The sequence below is a fragment of the Lonchura striata genome, chromosome 7 (genome assembly GCF_050655825.1).
Source record: "Lonchura striata isolate lonStrDom1 chromosome 7, ASM5065582v1, whole genome shotgun sequence".
NCBI classification, from domain to species: domain Eukaryota; kingdom Metazoa; phylum Chordata; class Aves; order Passeriformes; family Estrildidae; genus Lonchura; species Lonchura striata.
Genome location: NC_140709.1, coordinates 21,012,486 through 21,029,875, shown reverse-complemented (window position 1 = coordinate 21,029,875; position 17,390 = coordinate 21,012,486). Strand labels below are relative to the sequence as shown.

General features: G+C 43.9%; 1 protein-coding gene and 1 long non-coding RNA gene across 4 annotated transcripts in view; one reads left to right on the top strand and one right to left on the bottom strand.

The window, feature by feature from the left end:
• Positions 1-405: 405 nt before the first annotated feature.
• MAP3K20 (mitogen-activated protein kinase kinase kinase 20) overlaps positions 406-17,390 on the bottom strand; it is a 92,589-nt gene continuing 75,604 nt past the window's right edge. For all 3 annotated transcript variants that reach the window (XM_031505411.3, XM_085585074.1, XM_085585073.1), the window contains 4 exons: positions 8,129-8,245; positions 6,534-6,608; positions 5,349-5,499; positions 406-1,073 (listed from right to left, as the gene is read on the bottom strand). In XM_031505411.3, the coding sequence (XP_031361271.2) occupies positions 406-1,073; positions 5,349-5,499; positions 6,534-6,608; positions 8,129-8,245 (1,011 nt within the window). The remainder of the gene's footprint in view (positions 1,074-5,348; positions 5,500-6,533; positions 6,609-8,128; positions 8,246-17,390) is intronic.
• On the top strand, positions 841-7,776 carry LOC146766904 (uncharacterized). Its single transcript, XR_014956722.1, has 3 exons — positions 841-960; positions 5,867-6,102; positions 6,236-7,776. It is a non-coding gene; the product is annotated as an uncharacterized LOC146766904 (long non-coding RNA).

Here is a 17,390-nt window from a genome sequence, read left to right as displayed (position 1 = left end):
CTGGCAGAAGCAGACTAGAGAAGGGGCGAGAAGATGCTGCTTAGAGCTGGACTCAGCATCTAGAAGCAAAGTGAGGTGAGGAGAGAGGTCACAGCACAACTCTCCCAAGGATGAAACGGAGAGCCTTTCATTGTGGCACCTGGCCATGCCTCATGGATTTTATTTTTGAAATATTAAGCAAATGAGTGGATATCCAGTCAGCTGAGAACACGAGCAGCCAAACAGAAGGGAGAAAACCAAAGGAAATCCCTTGGTGCTGATAGTGACCGGAGGAAGGTGGCAGCTCTCCCTGTCCGCTGGCAGGCCCCAGCCAGGTGGGTACCAGCTTCAGTGCAGCGAATTAAATAGGAGTAGGCATATCTTCTCCAGGCTGGACGTTCAGTCAAATAAAGGGCCAAGTTCCTCTCAGAACATCCTCCGGCCCCGCCAGCTCCCCCTGGCTCTCTCCTTTCCCGGCTTGCCGGCGGCCTGCCTGTGGGCTTTCCTCGCGTGCTGCACCTTTATCCACCCGCCCTCGCTGGCTCTGCTGTCCCCTTCGCCCCTCCTGGGCTCGCTGTCGCCCTGTGGGGGCATGCCGGGGATGGCGGAGGGCTGCGGAGGGCCGCGGGGGTAGCGGCGGTGCTGGGCGGCCGCGGGCGGAGTCCTGCCGGGCCTGCCCGGGTGCCGCGGGGGCGCGGGGGAGCCGCGGCCGCTGCGCCGCCCGCCCGACGAGCTGCGGGACGCGGCGCCCTGCGAGGCGCTCCCGCCCGGGCCCGCACTCCTGTCCCGCTCCGAAGGGGTGTCCGAGGCTGTGCTGGAGGCGCTGCTGCCTTTGGAGTTCAAGTGCAGGCTCGAAATGTTCCTCATCAAACTGTGTGACAGGGGAGAGGGGTTCCTCGAGTAGCTGATGGAGGTGAGCTGCTGAGCGACGGGAGCGCGAGTCCTCCTGACGGCAGCGGCGTAGGAATCCTGGCTGCGCAGGTAGGGCAGGTACTGCGTGACCGCGGCGGGGCTGTGCGGGTGGCCGTGCTGCAGAGAAATGGCTTTTGCTAGCTGCTGCATGCGCAGCGTCTGCATCCACTGACTGTCAGTGCCTGCCAAGGGAACGCAAACAGAGTCAGCTTCCTGGGCATCGATGGAAAACCGCTCCCAGGTTTACCGAAGGCGTGAGGTTAGGTACCAGGGTTTCTCTTGGAAGAACCTCAAACCACCCTTCCCCTCCTAGCCTTGCAGCAAATAGTCCTAAATTTGAGTATGTTCAATGTTATGCTTGAACATAATGTTGGGTTTTTAAAATAGCAAGTGATACAAATATTTCTGATGCTCCTGCAGATTATGGAGTTTAGACTAGAAGACAGTTACTGAGCCATCCACTTGGCTGCTCAGGTGGTTCCCAACCCAAGTGCCTTCTGGTCATTTGAACCCAACCTGATTTTAAACATGCCCTGTGATGCTCTTAGCAACCTCAGCAGATTTCTCCACAGCTTGCATTGCAAAGAGCCTGGAGACCTCTGGAGCTGACAAAGAGGTCACCCCAAAGTACCAAGTACTGCTGCAACATTGCCTTCCAGCTGCACCTCTCCCATCTGGCACAGTCATGCTGTTCGCAGCCCAGCACGGAGAGGAAGCAGTGCAGAGCCAGCCACATTCACCTCCTCTGGCTCCAATTTCTTTTCAAACTGCTACACTGTTTTTATAACCAGAGCTACTTCAGTTGTTGCTACTACAAATTCAGGATTCAATCTACTTTGCATCCAGCTTCATGCAGAAAACTGACTCTGTATGTGGAAAAGCCAATGAGGCATTAGGCTTCAGCCAGGCTGGCTGAGACAGTGCTTAACTGTGAGCAACACAGGGTATTACAGTTCCCTCTACACCTACTGTCACAGCCCTGGGGTCGTAACAAAAGTTGTCGCTTTCAGAGATCACACTGAAGTGGTTTTGAAAGTCAGTCCTGTGGTTTCCATGAAAGACTTTAGCAAATACAATAGCTGTAAATTTTCCATTTGAACTGCAAAGGCTGCCTGGTTTTCTACTTTGTGGGTAGAGCAGAGAACAGGAATTCCTCTTATCTGAGGCTACAGCTCTGGCCAAAGACTCATGGGGAGCAGCTAAAATAATTTTGTTCTAGAGAGATTTGAATTATTTGTCCTTAAGGATTGCTAATATCATTCCAACAAGAAAGCATAACCCTCTCTGCCTCTCGCTGGAACACTTCATTGACCATGGGGAGTTTTGTGGGAGCTGGATAGCAGCTCTGTCCTCATTAGGATTTCACCTGTTAAAATGTAATGGATGATCTCTTCCACTCCTCTTTTCCCCAGACTTTGTTTGAATCCAAAGAGATTTAAATCACTTCAACTTATTGTCAAGTATGTCAAAAGGAAACTCTCTTCCCTGTCATAGTGTGTATGACACTGACACAGCAGATAGCTCCACCTGCACTTAGAGGTGAACCTTCTTTCACAGAAAGACAAATGGGAATTGCCTCCTCTGCTTCTTAACTTCCTTGAAAGTCATGGTTTCAAAAGAAACATGCATGCCAAAATGTACTTGGTAGACACTTGCCATTCCCCTGTGCCCTCTGACCAAGGCTGTGGATGTAAATCACAGACCTCATAAACCTGGAAACAGCAGGCTCAGAACTCAAGTTTGGGTTTGCATTTGTTATCAACACTCAAGTGGCCATCACATGTGCTATGGGACAAGTGCTGATCTCCCTGAACAAGGGGTTCCCTTCAGCTCTTCAGTCCTTGCTCACAGACAACAGCAGTTGCCAGCCCAGGATCCAGCTGCCCAGCAAGGATCTTCCAGCAAGGATGTGCCCTGTGGGGCTGGGAAAAGATGGGGGCTTCTCATGCCTCTCGTGGTCTGGGGGGCTTCTCCCTCACACGGTCTCTGAGCCACCAACTCTGTACACTGAGTTATGTGCTCTGTGTGGTAGCCCACAGAGGTAGTTATTTTAGCCTATTAGACAGGTATTACCCTTACCTTTGTGCTTGGATTTGGTGGTCTTTTAAACCTGGGATAGGTGGTCTGGTAAAGAAGGCAGGCCAGAAGGTTTGCTAGAGCTGAGGCACAGCTTTCATGCTGGCTGGTAACCCACCTCCTTTGAACAGTGCCTATTCAATTGGCTGCTGACAAAACATTAGTGCTTCCATGTAACTCCTCCAGTGTGCCAAAGGGACAGACAAGCTCTCCCACCACTCACTGAAAAAAAAGCAACCATTTCGGTTTACAGCGGCTGAGCCAACCTGTGAAGATACACACCACACTTGGTATGGCTGCAGGGCTCATCACCCCAAAACCAGGGTAACCTCCATCTGGAAAGCTCATCTGGAGTAAAGATGTATCTTTTAGGACAAGCTCTAGGTTTCATTTGCATTATAAAATGTAATTGTGTTGCAAATGGATCACAAATGCTTAGGAATAAGCACACCCATGTTTGATGGGTCTGTAGTCCAAACCCAGCACCTCTCAATTCACAGGGACATTCTTCTACAGTTGCCAGTAATGTTCAAAATTGAGAAATTCCTCCTCTGCTCACTGGTATCTTGTTCCAGCTCTTGTACTGCCCCTCAGGTGTCCCAACCCAAACATTTCTGCAGCCCTACTGTGAACTCAAAGAGAAAAACAGCTTGGCTAACAAACATCTTTACAAAAAACAACAGATCTTAAAGGCAGAACTGTGCTAGAGTCAAATGAGATGAGTGCAAATCTGTCAGCAGCATAAATTTATTAGGAAATGAAAACTGCATTGTAGAGCTCACTGCATTATTAAACGTATCTCACTGAACAAATCAAGCCCCAGAAGCCATAACAAACACCATTCCAGAAGTCAATGATGAGCCAGGGCTGGCTCAAATGGGCAAGCTGAGCTGTGGAAGAAGAATGCTGTGGGAAGATTTCCACAATTCCTGAGAGAAGAGCAGGATGTCAGGAGCACTTGTGTCTGCCAGGCTGGCAGTACTGTACTTGTCAGAACAGTGTATCATCCACAGGGAACCTCTTGCCACCCCACACGTCGTTTCTGAGGCTACAGCCTCAGTATGTGTGTCCCCCTGCAAGAGCACCCAGACATCTCTAACAGGAGGTGCCCTTTATCCAAGCACATCTGTGCAAAGCTGTGTGCTGGGTGGCCAAGGGTGGGAGGGAAGAGCTGGCCACAGCACTCCAGCTGAGTGTGAGCTTATCACCATGGACTCCTCCAGCCTGCTTCCTATAGGACCATAGAGGCATCCCCCTTACCCTTCAGAGACAGGGAACAGGCAGCTCTACCTGGGGGAAAAATGGATCTGATGGCCACCAATGTAAGCAAGTTAATCAGGGACATCAAGACTGGAGGCAGCGTGCACTGCAATGATCATGCATTTTTTTGTAGTTTGCAGTCCTAAGGGATATGGGTCAGGTAGTTAGGCTCATGAATTTTAGGAAAACAGACTTCCAGCTCCTCAAGGACATAGTTAAAAGGATCCCTTGGGGACAAGGGAGTGGAATAGAGCTGACAGATCTTTAAGGAAGTCTTCCATAGAGTGCAAGAGCTCTCCAGGAGCAGGAAATTGGGCAAAGAAGGCGAGAAACAGATGTGTCTGAGTAGGGAAGTGCTGGTAAAAGTAAGAGGAAAGAAGCACATGCACGGGAAGTGGAACGTGCTTCCACTCCACAAGGATAGGTAGCCTGGGAAGAGTATAGACATTAAGTTCTGTTGTACAGGGATGGAGTGAGGAAGGACAAAACAAAGATGAAACTGAGCCTGGCAAGGGATGTAAAAAATAACAAGAAGGGTTTTGGCTATGTTAACAAAATAAGAAGTTCAAAGAAGGTGTGCCCCCCTGATAAACAGCACTGGAAAACTGGTTACAACAGATGGGGAGAAGACTTCATCTCAATCTTCAATGTCAGCCTCTCTTCCCACACCTATCAAGTCAATGGACCACAGGATGAGGAGTGGGGGGGCAAAATTCTTCCTGATCTTAACATCAGGGGACAAGGGAAGAGCTACAGATGTCATTATCTGGACTTCTGTAAAGCTTTTGACATGATCCCCCCCAGCATCCTTCTCTCTAAATTGGACAGAGATGGATTTGATGGGTGGACTGTTAGGATAAGGAATTGGTTGAATGGCTGCATCCAGAGGTCAACAGCTCAGAGTCCTGGTGTACATCAGTGACAAGTGGTGTCCCTGAGGGATCCATATTGGACCAGTGTTATTTATTGTCTTCATCACTGACATACAGAAGAATCGAGTGCACCCTCAGCACACCTGCAGGTGACACCAAGCTGGGTGGTTGATGTGCATTGACTTTTTGCTGTTGTCCCCATATATGCCCTGCCCATGTCAGCAATAAAGTTCACATGTGTTGACTTACCTGAGTCAGATCTGCTCCGTGAATTCCCCTCCGAATTGGGGAGCGAGGTCTGTATCAAGAGCTGCACTGCCTCAACCTCATCCTGCGCTTTCAACTTGCTCCAGCAGATCGCTTGGATGTGCCTTGTGCTTTTGGGAGCTCTAACATCACTCTGCCCAGGAAGGACACAACAAGTGTGAGGATGTAACAACAAACAACACACAACACACAAAGCTCCCTGGTGAGGGAACTTCCACTAGTGCCTGGGCAGCAGCAGTTGTTTCAATATAGAGCCTGTTTTGCAAAACCACTTAGCTAGTTCTCAAATATTTTTAGACTCTAGATAATTTTGGCTGGTACTTGTGATTATGCTAAAAATGTGGTAGTGAATAACTGCTTCAATTCTTGTACCCTGCGGAGGAAAGATCTGAAGGCCTTCCTCTAAAACACAAAAATACATTTTACTAGTTCTATTAATGAGCATCAAATATGCACTGCTTTCTGCTAAAAGACATAGGACTAAGCAGGTGTTTTTGCAGGGCGACCCCCAACAAAATTTTCCTGGAGTATTCTTCAGTTTGCTGTTAAGGACCTATGACTCCTGTGAGAAGCTTCAGCCTAAAAGAAAACTACTTCTTCACTTCTGAGAAAGGCAAGCAAGGTCCAGGATTTCCCCATCACTCCATCACTGCCTGAATGCTTGATCAGGACAGAGCTGGAATCTCATTTATTAACCTTCTTCTGACATACAGTTAGTCTTTATAAAATCAGTACTGTAAGTAACTGCAAACATTTTTAAAAAGCTATTACAAATTTTTACACAGCGAATTGTATTCTGGGTTTTATTTTATCTTATTATTGATTTCCTTTTTTTTTTTCTTCTCTTGCTTCTCTGCTCTCCTAATTAGTACATCATTGTAAAGAGAAAAACCAGCCTCTTTAAATAATGCAAACAAAACTGACCATTACACTTCAAGCAAAAGGAGGTTTCATCCTTGGGAAGAAGAGCCATCCCAGGCAGCAGTCTGAGGCCACTGTCTCTGTCAACTTCATTCAGCTTTTGCTCTGAACTTTATATTTCACAACTAATTACAGGCTGCTGAGAACTTGATTATAGGATATAACAAAGCCAGAGGATGTTATTTCCACACGTCCTGTGGAGGTTTTGTCTTGGATCAACTAATTTATTTGTTTCTTAGAGCTTACCTCATATGTAACAACACATTCTACAGACTGGTGTTCTTCTATGCCCACAATCCATTTCTCCATTACAAACGGTGGCTAGAAAAAACATGGTGGGAGTTTTATAAGGTGCTCTTCATCTCCTGACTTGCTTCTAAATCACTCAAAAGGGATTTACAACATTTGCCTCTTTTCATTCATTCCTATATTATTAACATCAATACTTTTCTGTGAGACAAAGCAATGTATTTTTGAAATATTTACTTCCTGGTTTACAAAAGGAAACCGAGAAGAGATTTCCATACATAACACACAGAAGTGAGAAAACATGGAATTTTTTCAGAGGGGCAAGAACCATTTTCCATTTTGTGCGTGTACACTTTTGCTTCTGTTGGATTTACAGAGGAAAGCGAGAACAAATATCTAGAGATTCTCAAAGCAAGAACAAATATCTAGAGACTCTCAAAGAGATTTCTTGACAAATATAAAAATGTTGAAGTATGTGAAAAGTTAATGTTACTGTATCTAGTTGTTAGTTTATTAAACTTCACACCTTTTTTAAATGAAAAATTGTAATGTCTAAGATTAAAATTAGACAGAAAACTAATGATAGTAATAACAACATTAATAATAATAACAAAAAACAAATCACAAGTGTTGTTCCTGAAATCACTAACCATAAAAATAGTATTAGCATGAATTAAATATTGGAATCCTTTTTGGCAAATACACCTATATCACATTTTCCTTAAAATTCTGACTGTTGACAATCTACTTTTCATTTTTTCCTTTACAAAAAATGAATAAAAGTTTCCCCCCAATTTTGCCACAAAAATTCACAGTTAAAAACACTCAAGAGTTTGGGTGTTTTTACCAGTGCACATTAGAGCAGCATTCTAATTGGCAATCAAGCTGTATGTTTTTTCAGTTAGAAATTTGTTAGCTATTATCAAGTGGAGCATATTAATAAAAACAAATCATTAAAATAATAGCTACCAAAATGCCCTCTGCATCAACAAAACTTCTGTCCCTTAGGGGAAAGCAGTCTAAATGCTTACTGGTAAATATTTACAGGCAGGTTCTGACACAGGGTAAAATGCTCAGTGACAATGAATTGCAGATGTTCAGTGCTGTACTGTCTGTGGTGGGTTTCAGTCTTTGCAATCCACTGGTGCATGAAAGAGAGAGTTTTAGAACCAGATAAAAGTTCTAAAACCATAAAAAAAAAAAAAGAAGAAAGAGAGAAAAAAACATGATAAAAACCCCCCAGACAAATTGCATGAGGTTTCTGGAACATTTAAATTGGTTTCTTCTCTTGAAAAGTAAAGAATTCTTTTCATTAAAAGAGGTAATAAATTCAGAGGATATAACGTGGAATTAAAACAAGAAAATATAAATTAGTTCCTTCTTTTATTTATCTACTGTAAACATTATTGTCAGCTTAAAGGAGAACCAAAATACCTAACTCCTATTATGATACAATTCTATTTAAAATGTGCATTTTATTTAAAAGGTGTCAAGAGATTGAACTTCTGCAAGCATAAAAGTCGACTGCTGTGGTATTTTAATGTCTTTGTTTGAGATCTGTGAATTCGTGAAAGCTTTAAGGCTGTAAATACCTTTGTCATCTTTAAAATCTCTACATCAGGTAGGTTAGTGTTGAATGTCACATCTTTTATGTAGGTTATTGCAATTTCATCCCCGTCCATCTCCATGTACATTTTCCATTTACAATCCTATGAATAATAAAAAAAGAATGCTGGATTGTTAGAATACAAATAGGAAAAGAAAACCCAACAACAAAACCCAAAATGAAACAAAACTGAAAGCCAAAACAACCTGAAATCTAATCCTCAATGTATGAAGGGAAAAAATAACCCAGCAAGAAAGTTAAGGGACATATACGTATTTTAGACATGTTTGCAGTACAGTGTTGATATTTCAAAACTCTCAGTCTTCTTGTTCCCTCTTCCCTCAGCTCACCCTGCAAGGCAGCTGCCACCTTGACAGGTCTGGATGTCCTCTGAGGTATGGTGTCCCTGAATGGCCTCAGCTGGACAGACAGCCTGCTGGAGCATGTGGCTTGGGGGCTCTGCACACTCCAGGGCAGTGGAGGGACAGTGCAGTGATGGGAGCCACGGTCAGAGCTGGCAGCCAGGCACAAGGATATCATCCCGGTGAACCCAGGAATAAACAACCAAAGCCTGTGCAATACCGTCAAGACAATTGCTCAAATAATGGGCAAAAGGATGAGCTTGTTGTTACAGCTCAGTTATTTCAGATACCAAGAGCCCAGCGAGGCACTGAGCATCCTCAACTTCTGCTTGCCTCCAACTGCATTATTACTTATAAAGAAGCTCAGCTAAGAAAATAATCCCAGTGAGTCTAATAAACCACAGCAATAAAAGGTATCTTTAAACAATCCCCTGAACTAAACAGTGACAACTGGCAGCATCCTGCAGGACATCCCACATGGAGTGAGTTCTGGAGCTGGGGTTTGTGTCTGTGGCCAGGGAGGCTCCCACTGGGGACCAGAGACTGCCTGTCCATGATGCAAACCAGCCAACATTTGCTGGTGTGACTGTCAGGTGCTTTGGGGATGAGATACTGTGCTGTGCACTGAGCTCCTCCAAAAATCCCTGAAGGTCCCTGAAGGACCACTCTGCCACTGAAGCAGAGTGTCTCCACCTCCATACAGGAAGGAGGGAATCTTCCTTTCACAAAGAGAGAAGCTCCTACAGACATGGCAGGGGTTCAGGGGTCTGTGTCTGCCACATGCCACCTGTAAGGCAGGTGTGGGCTCAGCGTTTGCAGGAAGCAGTCTTCACCTTGGTTTTGCTCAGAAAATGCCAAAACTTTCAGTGGGGACACAGATGGACACCTAGGGCCACAGGCTTGTGTAAGCAGTTATTTGCACAGACCAATGTACAGCAGCCTAAAAAGTATCCCTTATCTGTGGTGCTTGTACATGCGTCTCTCATAAGTGTAATGTATGAGCTCAACCCTCAGAAGGCTCAAAGCTTTCCATCACACAATGAATTGGTAATTCCCAATTAAAAGAAAACTGAAATATAATAATTTCTGAACTGCAACAAGAAAATACGTTTATGACAGCATTTGGCTATGTGTGTCTGCTCTGCAAGTGTCCACATTTTATGAGCAGAGAGGTCATTTGAGTTGGCTTTTCCACTGCCCTGGTGCAAGTTTGAGTGATGGGAACTGCAGTTCAGTGGTCAGGGCACCAACCAAGACTCAGAGGCACCAAGTTCAGTTTCCCATTCTGCTACTGGCTTCCTGTGCAACCTGCTCAGGTGCTGAAGTCACCCTGTGCCTCTATTTCCTAATCACAGACTGCATCTCTGCGTGTCTCTTTTCTGTCCTGATTTTCCATTTGTGAGCTGACCGAGGGTAATGCCTGTCCTGCCCCAGGCAGGTTCAGCACTGTGCACAGCTCTGACATGAGGAGGGCATGTGCTTTGAAACAGAACAGCAACAGCAAAGCGAGTTCTCTCTGACTCCTCCTCATCTCTCGAACTCTGCTCCTCTCCCTGCCCAACATTCTTGTTTTCAGACTTTTTTGCAGAGATTCATAGTAGTGCAAATCAAGCCTGAGGTTAGAGGCAAGATGCTTGATGACATTTGTAAGTTTTTCAAAAACACCTGAGCCAAGAAAAGAAGAAAAAAATCAACACAAAGTACTATCTTCCAGTTAGTTCAGCACATCTCCTGCCACCTCTGAGTAATACCAGTGCCAAGCACTTGAGAGCTAGAGCTGCACCTTGTGGCAGGGCTCCCATGCCCTCCTGACCCAGGATTTTGTGCTGTGCACTCACATTTACTCACATGTCCCTGCACACTAGATCTGACAAATATGATCTCATTTTAATAAACAAAATAAATCAACCATCCAGCTCTAGAGAAAAGCTATGTACACCCAAGGTCTGCCCATCCCCTTGCCAGATCCCCTGCATGGGCAGGATCCCGCTCCATGCGGTCATGGATCAAACTGCCCCATGCAGGGATGGATGGCTGCACAAACACTGCCTTCCCCAGCTCTGAACTGCATCTTCTGAGAAACACACACTCTTCTGTCCCTCAAATCCAGTCCCCAAACCTTTGGTCCTCTTTGGAGCCCTCTCCAGCAACACTGTGCAGATACCAAGAGCCATAGTAGGATACCTGCTCTGCTCCCTCAATAATACATGTCTCATTTTATTTGGAAAGGCTTTCATTTTGTGTTATTAGAAAATCATTACTGTGAAGGGGAAAGAGAATGAGAGAGGGAGAAGGCAGATAAGGAGAGTGCGAGACAAGGGGACATTGGGAGAAAAAATGAAATTAAAAAAAAGAGAGGGAGGGAGGGAGGGAGGGAGGGAGGGAGGGAGGGAGGAAGGAAGGAAGGAAGGAAGGAAGGAAGGAAGGAAGGAAGGAAGGAAGGAAGGAAGGAAGGAAGGAAGGAAGGAAGGAAGGAAGGAAGGAAGGAAGGAAGGAAGGAAGGAAGGAAGGAACTTTAGAATCAAGGCACTTAGCAAAGATCTAAGATAAGTAGGTGGTTACTTATCTTACAAACCTAGTAACCAATCTGTTCAACCACACAGTAAATAATGCAATATTTGTTTGCTGCAGAAAGAAAGGGACAAATTTCCCTGTTTTCCAATGGAGTTCCAGGTTCTTATAAGAGGAGATTATCATCCATTTAAGCAAAAATTTGTCTAGAAAAACCAATCATATGAATTTCAATTCTTTGATGAACTATAGCCATATGACTTCTTAGATCAAAACTACATTTAGTATCAGGCTTATGTGGGAAAATAATTTAGAAATGGCTTGTTCAAAGTGTCTCCTTTATAGATATGCTTACACAAGTCCTTCAAAGAGACTTCCCTGGATATCTTGTCATTCAAGAATTAAAATACCTCCCTGTATCTACCTGCTTGATTTTGACCTAAATAAAACATTTCAGCTTTTTGTTTTCAAAAATTATCTTGTTTCAGAACTGAAAGGCAGAACCTACAAAACTTTGTATGAAAACATTTCCAAATAACATTTTGACAAAGCCAATAAATCAACAGCCTCTGAAAATTACTGTCTAAAAGAAAAGCAAATCACACATGTATTTGAGCTGCTGCTTCTGAGCTTTGAAACAGAAAGTAAGAACACTTTAAAAATTAAGTCTCCAGCTTACTGTGGTGACAATACTCCTTTAACCCCATATGCGTTTATGTCTGCAAAAAAAAACCTGAAAGGGAAATGAAAAAGATCAGGCACAGGCTCTAAACAGCAAACATATATCCTGCAACAACAGCTGAAAACCTTTGCTAGGGAGGCACTTCATTTTTCAAGGGGACCCAAATCAAGGATTCATTTTAATATCACTGGTTTCAATAAACTTTTTTGGTTTTTTAAAGATTGAAATAAAAACGGAAATGGCATTGTAGCAGATAACTGGATATTAGAAGAAAAGTAAGATGTAGCACAAGATGAAACAAATAAGAAAAAAAAATGTTGGCCATGGTGCTACTAAAAGTAGTAGCATGTTGATGATTTAGGTCCCCAGAAGCTCCTTTACATTCTTAGCTATTATCTATCTCAGCTGCTGAAACCTGCTGTTTTAAAGGCATTAGAGTTGAACATCTAGTGACAGCACTTGGGTTATTTATCATTATGTATCACCCTGCTACACTATATTTTATTATACTGGATTTAAAGGAAGATAACACAATTATGGTTAATTTGCTTCTCTTCTTTATATGTATAGTGTCATGACCCACCACAGCTTTGTCCCATGAGATATTTTTAACCAAAAAGAAATCCACAAGAAACTCTCCCTAAAAATTCCATTAATAACCTCTTGTAGCATGTATAGGTTGCAGGGTCTGGAACTAAGAATGTTTTAATCTCTTCAGCAAAACAATGTCTCATAATGATGTACAGGACTATTGCTGCACTGATGAAGAATCATACATAATTCAGCACCTTTCACTTGGCACCACTGTGATATCCTCATTAGCAGTGGCTCACAGTGGCTGTCAGATGGTGTCCATGCGAATGCAGGCATTATATTGTCTTTGAGATGTGCAGCTGCTTCCATGACACTGCCAGTATATAAAAACATGACGCCAGTTTGTTTTATTTAGTGCTAAACCTTCCAGTTTGTAAAAACAAGGCTGACACAGAGCCTGACATGAGGCAGTGAAAATAATTAGCTCTCATTTTCTCAGCCTCCTATTTCCTTCTCCCCGCTGTGTTCTCTTTCCACTAAACCACCACATGTCAGTCGAAATGGGAGGCAATTAGTGGGCTCATTTCAGTCCCCACAACTGTGCTGAAAAGAAAGTATTTATGATGGCACAATGAACAGCTGAAAGATTAAATAACATTTGCCTTTTGAAAAGAAAATGACTTCTAGCTAAATGGGCAATTTTTGATTATTCTCAAACAAGCTTAGAGTAGTTGGTTTTTAAAATACAAGAAAGGAAAATGAGTCATTTTTAGGTGAAAGAATCAAATAAAACTTGACACAGTAATGCAAATAACTGATGTTTTATTGCAAAATATGTAAATGTGTTATACCCTTAACAATGGCTGGTGTCTCAGGTCAGGGCAGGCTGCTGCCAGCCAGGCTCCAGCAAGAGAAGGTGGCTCCACCGCTGGTTTTGTTTCAGCTGTGCAGGCAGGAAAAAAAGAGGGGCGGAGGGGAGGCCTTGCGAGAGAGATGGTCTTAAAAATGTACAAAAACAAAGCAAGAGGAAGATATATTTATGTTATCAGTTGCCTGGGTGCCTCCTCCAAGCTGGAGCCCTCACTCCTCTGCAAGGCAACAGGCACTGACTGGCTGCAGCTTTGCCTGGAGAAGCATGAGGCCCCTTAGCAGTTACACAGAGCAGCAAGCACTACCAAAAATATCTGTCCCCTGGCAGTACCCTTCTTTAACATCCAGTGCTGTGGAGCTCTGTGCACAAGAGTGGCACATAATGGTAAATACCAGGCACTGCTGTGTGTGCCCCAAGAACAGGGGCTTGCAGAAGGCACGACATGAGCAGCCTGCTTGCAACAGCAGGATGGCAAAGGTGGAAGCATGAAAAATTAGTCCCTTGCCTGAGGGTTGCATGGGTGCCCTCCTGCACTGTCCTCCAGTGGCACCATTTCCTGTGGACCACTTGTGGGGACAATGTGCTGGAGCCATGCAGACACCATGTCCCCACTGCAGCACGTGGAGTGACTGCTCACACTCTGGGACTTGCAGCTCTGCAGGACATCGGCTGAGAGAACAAGGGTGCTCAGGAGCTTGGGAAAGGCATGGCAGGGCCACTGTTCTGCTGGGAACAAAGGCTTCTCTTCCAGGCTTTTGTCTGGATAGCACATTTTTTTTCTGGCCAAGCCTATAGGTCATTGGGAACCTGTCTGTGCTTCTGCAGACCTATCTGCACAAGGCTGTGCACGAAGCATACTGTGTGGGAAGCAGCAAGTTAATTCAGTGGCCAAGATATAAAAATAAATCTTTATATTAAAAAGTCTAGAAAGTCAAGTGAACAAAATACCTACCTGAAAGGTCTATGTCTCTTCAGGGCTATGGGAAAATTTCTAATAGGAATCCCTGGTCTAGCACTGCCTACACAAGGATTTTTAAAGGTGTTGGCTTGAGTTTGACTTCTGTTACACATGGATGCTACAGCTGGAGCAATCCCAGTGGAGATGATGGAGTTATACCAGCTCCACCTCATGCAAAAACAATACATCACCCTGAAAAGAGTCTTTGGAAGAAAATACCAGGATCACCTGCACTGATCCACCTTTTTAGCAGACTATATTATTCTGTTCTTAATGGTGGTGGCAATATTTTAATGTGGCTGTGGTTTTATTTTACAGCTTAGGTATTTTTTTTTTTTTCGCTGACTACTTGTTACAATAGGAACAAATCTATGAAAATAGCACATGAACACAGCTACTCTGATTCTTGCATAAACTATTAGTCTTTAGTACTGAAAGCATTGTGCTGACATGGAATTAACGAGGGAGGATTTAAAAGATGAAGTTTTGAGACAAGGACAAATAACCCCGTGTTAGAAAGTCAAGGTACCTGTGATTATTTTGCAGAGGAAGGGTTAGACAAAACCAATTCCTCCTCCATTTTTACTTATTGAAGTGGTTAAAATACCTACAGAGCATGGAGAATATAAATGACTGAAAAACTGTAGAACTGAAATTTCAAATGTTATACTTTAGCTCTTGTTTTATTTTTAAGAAAATAAAGAAAGAATTTATGAGCATTGATATAGTGGGAGGGTGGGGAGGAACAAGCAGCAGAAATGGTCTCAAGCACTTGTGAAACTGCATTCCAGTTACAACTATTTCAGTACTGATTTTTCTTGTACTTCCTGCATTTTGCTGGCCTGGGCTTCACCATCTGAAGAGTTGGTCACAATGTCACTTTAAAGTAGCCTTAATAGTATATTACCTTTGCCACTACACATTTAAATAATAGCATTAAAATATATCTCAGTTTGGATATTCAAGGCTAGAAAATAGTTCACACAGTTAGCAGATGGCTTTGAAGAGGCTCTGCTCCTTACCTTGTCAAATGGAGGGAGAGGTAAGTGGGGGAAAATCAGGAGAAATGGTGAGCCAACTTCAAGGCTTTGTGTTTGGATATAGGTCAAATTGTGCCACTCTCGGTAAAAAATGAAAACATTAAATGGCACAGTGAAATCTGCCCTTTTGAGGACCAAAACTAAAGAATGCATCAATAGAAGGCAAAAAAGACTGTAAGGCATCCTTCTCAAGTGGTTTGGTCATTCATCAGTGTGGAGCCGACATAGCTCAGGCACCTTTCCCTGATTGGGAAATTTTAATGAGCCATCTAGAATGAGAAAACCATTGAAAATTCCCCCTGCAGTCCTGCAAATCAGCTCAAGCCACAACTGCCAGGGTTTGTTGTTTTGCTCTCCATCTTGGACTTAATTGGTGGTCCCGTTTTGGGGTTTTTTTTTGTGTTTTTTTTTTTTTTTATTTGTGGGGGGAAAAAAATCTAAACCTATCACCTTTCAGCTCATTGGGAACTGTGTACAGAAAGATCATGAAAAGGCAGTGAATGGAAGTAACCACATAACTTGAACTACAAGAGTTGGAAAAGAAACCTCTAAAAACCAGGTTAGCTTTGCAGTGCTCACTCCTGATGCATTCAGAGAGCACAAAGGTCAACTGAGCTTTTATCATCTCCAAAGATGCAGCTAAAAAAGGAAGGAATCTGTAATGAAATGACTGCATCTGTCAGCTGGTGGAAACCAACATAATCCCACTACAAGATGCAGTTTAAATTAGATAAAAAATATGGGGCTGGTAAAGCTGTTTACTGGGAAGTCAGTGTTTCATTCAGCATACAGAAAAGGCTGAACATTCAAATGCTGTGCTGAAGCATATCCAGCAGGATCCTTGCTAAAAGGCACTGTCATTCCTAAGGCCCTCTGCCTGCGGATGAAGAAAGGTGTGCTGGCTGTGCTGCCCAGGAGAGAACAACTGTGCCCTGAGGAGCTATCTTCACATTGTGCTGTGATGGTGCTGTACTTTTACCAGCCAAACACATCCAAATTAACTGGCACCCCTGAAATGGTTTCTGAGTCCCGGACCAGCTTCTTCAGCACTTTTCTGTGTGGTGTTATTGCTGTATGACATGATGCACTCCACAGCTTTTGTTTGGACCAGGAGGCTTTTGTCCTGTGTGTCCATCCTGGCCCATGCTTGGGCAGAGCCACCTCCAGTGACATGGATGGCTTGGTTCCAGCTGCAACTGCACCAGTAAATAAAGGGAAGTTGGCTCAGAGACCAGCATAGAGCCAGCCTGGTGTAAAACCTGCCAGCATGACCTGTTCTCCTGACAGAGCCCTTCCTGCTGCACTGCACCACCTCCCAACTGAGCCTAATAACCTCTCTCACTGTACACAAGTCTAGCAGCCAACACATCACCCAGGGAACACACACCCTCAATGTGTAACCCAGATTTGAGCTTATTGCCTCTTTTTCCTCATTATTAAAACAGGAGAAATGCTTCTTAGTTAGGCAGCTGGTTATAGGGACTGATTAGGGTAAAATTCCTTTGAGAAATTTATTTTTAAACTGATGTAGGCCAGCTTTTTAGCTATAAAGATGGTGGAAGGTATGATCCCAAGTGCTTCTGCTGACCCAGTTTTACAGGAATAGGCACCACTCTTTTACAAAAATGGGACAATAAAAGAAGTTGAAACCCTCCAGTCCTGGTTTTCACCCTTTTCCCAGTTCATTTTGGAACAAATCTAGATGGCAGCCGTAGCTGGCTCAAAACAGCCTCTAGGGGAGCCAGAAGATTGTATGCAGGGGTTTTCAAAGAAGCAAGCCAGCCAAATTTCCTATACAGTTTGTACCACACCAGTCTGTCAATGTTATGTTTAATGCAAATTACTTGCCCATGTTGGCCCTAGCACCTTGCCCAAAAACTCAAACAATCTGCTCCTTCCAGTTCACTTTTTCAAACTGGCTCTGCTGCAACATTTTTAAAGGCAGGTACAAGTTAATGTGCAGATCTCAGACAGATGTTTCGAGACCAGACATATTCAGGTGACAAATTGTGCAGTCTCTGGAATGGCATCACTAAGTACATGGGGTGCTGCAGCAGGGCAGCTGACAGGGAAGGCATGCCTGGCATGCAACTACAGCTTCAGAGGGAATGGCTTTCTTAGAAAAGGGCCCAACAGCACACAGAGCAGACAGGACCAGTTAGGAGCTCACAGGGAAGGCAAGACCAAATAAAAAAGTTGTCAGAAGCCTGGAGAGGTTATGTCAACACCACACAGGCCCATTGAATTAACTCTGCCCTCTCATAACAATTCAGCTTCTGTCCCATAGATT